At 42.4% G+C, this 3,605-nt stretch overlaps 1 protein-coding gene across 1 annotated transcript in view; it reads right to left on the bottom strand.

Annotated features, from left to right (window-relative positions):
* Nucleotides 1–3,605, bottom strand: part of DLD (dihydrolipoamide dehydrogenase) — a 27,271-nt gene that overhangs the window by 10,257 nt on the left and 13,409 nt on the right. Inside the window, exons 6-8 of the mRNA XM_004702587.4 lie at nucleotides 2,022–2,122; nucleotides 1,536–1,679; nucleotides 1,026–1,127 (exon numbers count right to left, since the gene is read on the bottom strand). Of these exons, the coding sequence (XP_004702644.1) occupies nucleotides 1,026–1,127; nucleotides 1,536–1,679; nucleotides 2,022–2,122 (347 nt within the window). The remainder of the gene's footprint in view (nucleotides 1–1,025; nucleotides 1,128–1,535; nucleotides 1,680–2,021; nucleotides 2,123–3,605) is intronic.

Below are 3,605 nucleotides of genomic sequence, written 5' to 3' on the forward strand. Positions count from 1 at the left end.
GGCAACCATTGTACAAAGGTGTTTGACATAATGGATGGATGTATGGATTGTGAGAAGAACTGTATGAGCCCTCAATAAAATGATTTTAAAAATAAGTAAAAAAAAAGAAGTCTTTTGAATATATCCAAACCACTAAAATATGTGGTATGTGAATTATGTCAATAATAAAAACTATTTTAAATTAAAAAAGTAAAATGGTGCCAGTTGAATTCACCTGGAGCTTTGTCAAGTGAGTGAGTGAATGAGCAAAGGACTCAAGGACACAGAGAGGTTAGAGTGACACGGAGGGATCTGGCTGAGCAGGAATGTAGTGCAAAGAGAGCCAAGGGAAGGTGGAGAAACGCCCCCAGGGGGAGCTATGGACACAATACCCGGTGAGCTCAGGAGCCCGTGTACAAGGAGTCATTGTGCACGAGAAAGGCAGCCACGGTTAGAAAGCAGAATGCCTGAATTGGTCGTGTCAGATGCAGAACAATTTAGGGCACAGCGGCCCTGGGGAAAGACACCTAGAACGGAAGGAGAAGCGGAAGTCATCAGATACACGAGGAAACCTGCCACGGGGACAAACACTGCAGGAAGGGAGTGTGGGGTTTCAGGGAGTACTCAGGAATGAATTCTTAACGCCTAAGTCAAGGAGGACTGAGGACGGAGAAGAAGTCAAGAAATAGATCATGGACGTCATGGTAAGCAGTATAGTCTTTATCTGAAATGCAACATGCTCAGCATAAGAGCTGCCTTCAAATATCCGAAAGGCTGGCAGATTGAGATCAATTAACCAATTCTAGGGAACTGAAAGAGTGGATAACACAGCAAAGAATAATTCTTGTTTTCGTTTTTCAAATAAAGAACACTCTAGTCACTAAGCATATAAAGGGTTTTCTTGGGGGGGTGGGGAGGAACGTGAGCTCCCTATTACTAGATGCGTTCACTCAAAATGGAATGTGAGTTGCCTCAAATATTACACAAAAAATTAAAGCGGGACCTTTGAAGCTCTCCAACTCCACGGCAGAACAACAGACACTTACCAACTCTACCCCTATCACTCCGGCCCCGATGACAACCATCTTCTCTGGAACTTGTTTTAGAGACAAAGCACCTGTAGATGACACCACTGTATCTTCATCAATCTTTAAGAAAAACAAAATCAATCAGAAAAACTCAATGATTTACAAACTGTGACCTACCTCACGCTGCAGTATGACTAAGAAACACTGTCATTTGTTTTGAAATATCTGCCTCATTGACCTTTGTCATGTCCCATTAAAATGCTACTTTAAATTTTTATTAGTGTTTCAAAACAAAGTGGCCAACCTTAACTTCATATTTAAGTATACCTAAGCAGAAAAGATTCCCCATTGATCCACATCACTGCAGAATATACACCACAGCTTCCCAAAGCTGAGCTGTCGAAACACAGGCTTTCAGTCAACAGCTGCTCATTCCAACTCCACAAATATTGTGTAAACAAGTAACTTATGCAAGTGGGATTTCTAAGGGAAAGTTATAGCAGCTGTAAAACTGCCAAGCATAAATACCGTGATTCCAGGGAAGGGCGTAACTTCTGAGCCAGTGGCGATGAGGATATTCTTCGTCTTGATGACCTGAGTGCTCCCATCAGCCTTAGAAGCAGTGACCTGGTTTTTGCCCGTGATCTTCCCATAGCCATTTACATGAACCACCTTCATAAAAGTGTTTACAAAACCACCGAGTTTAAAACATCTTTTAATAAATGCACCTACTAGGAAATGTGCTAAATAAATTGACCAAATATAAAATGCTTCCTTCTTCACTAATGCTATATACACTGAGCAGCCCCCTTGGTCTACCCCCCATTGTCCCTTGCCTAAAAACAAAGAACTGTATTTGTCAGATAACTATTTTAGGTTAGCGCATTGTTACAATTTTTTAAAAAGAAGACACTGCCCAGTAGCCAGGCCCAAGCACCATCATTATTTTAGCATAGCACAATGTTTAACGTGTGTATGAAATTAAGCAGAAATCTGAGCATTAAACACACTGACCTTATTCTGTTTGAACAAGTGGGCAATGCCACCCGTCAAAGCTTTTACCGCAGTACTTTTCTGCTCCATCATCTTCTCCAAATTCAAGCGAACTTCAGACACTGTAATAAAGTAAATAAATCTTTAGTCCTTATCTAAGTTCTTGAAGCTATGAGGAATATTTACAACTAGTCAGGATCTGGGAATTTTAGGTCAAATGGTTACTATAAGGGGTTTCAACTGGGCTGACTCACATTTAGTGACCCCTGGGGGCCGGAACAAAGCTACACTCCACAGGGTTTCGGTGCCTGCTTTTCCCCATGGGCATCGCCAGGGCCTTTCTTCCAAGGCACCTCTGGTCACCAGCCAAATGCTGACTATTGTCATCACTTAGGGACCCAGCTAAGGCTTACAAGACTGCATGAAATGCAGCATTTACGATGTTTTCATAATCATAGCTGGCAAAATAGCAATAACATAAAATCAAAATGAGGCATTCTACTCCGGTAAAGATTTACCATCTCAGAAACTCACGGGGCAATTCTATAGAGTACCTATTATGGAGTCACTATGAATCAGAACTGACTTGATGGCAGGGAGTTTGATTGTTGGCAAGAGTCCTGAAGGCACAGTGGGTTATATGTTGGGCTGCTAACCACAAAACCACGAGTTCTGACCCACCAGCCACCCAACATGAGAAAATGAGGCTTTCTACTCCCATAAAGATTTATAGCCTCAGAACTCCCAGGCTACTCTATCCTATAGGGCTGTTATGAGTTAGAATTTACTTGCTGGCAGATTTGATTTGACACAGCACTGTTAAGAGCCCCGGTTGTCATAGCAGCTAACCGCAAGTTAAGCAGTTCAATACCGCCAGAAGAAAATGAAGCTTCCTACAATGAGTTACAATCAACTTGATGCCAGTGAGACTTTTCAATTGCACTAAAAGATCCACCCCTGGGAGAAAAGAAGCCGAAACTAAAATAACAAACCCTACTGTGGCAACACAGTCTCCAAATGCTCATGATGGACATAAGTCTAGGCGAGATATAAATAGAAATCACAAAGTAAAATATTACCAACATTTAAAAGATTGAAAAATTTCATGAAACAAAAATGCAAATGCCAGGTGGAACTTAATATAAAATATAAAAGAACTGTTATCTTAATTCCTCGTTTCACTCTAAAGCGACCTAAGAAGAAAGTGGCCACCTTAAAAAAAATCATAACATTGTGAATGAGGGGGAGTGCAGAGTGGGGACCCAGGGCCCATCCGGGGGAAATTGGACATCCCCTTGCAGAAGGGCTGCAGGGAGGTGAGGAGTAAATCGGAGTGCAGTGTAGTAACGATGAAATGTGCAATTTTCCTCTAGTTCTTAAATGCTTCCTCCCCTCCACTACCATGATCCCAATTCTACCTTACATATCTGCTGGACCGGAAGAGATGCACTGGCACAGATAGGAACTGGAAATACAGTGAACCCAGGACAGATGAACCCCCCAGGACCAGTGGAGAGAGTGGCGATGGCGGGAGGGTGGAGGGAAGGAAAGGAAGAAAGGGGGAACAGAGGACAAGGTCTACATGTAACCTCCTCCCTGGGGGAC

Source organism: Echinops telfairi, unplaced genomic scaffold (genome assembly GCF_000313985.2).
Source record: "Echinops telfairi isolate 266 unplaced genomic scaffold, ASM31398v2 ScPeMD7_23;HRSCAF=83, whole genome shotgun sequence".
NCBI classification, from domain to species: domain Eukaryota; kingdom Metazoa; phylum Chordata; class Mammalia; order Afrosoricida; family Tenrecidae; genus Echinops; species Echinops telfairi.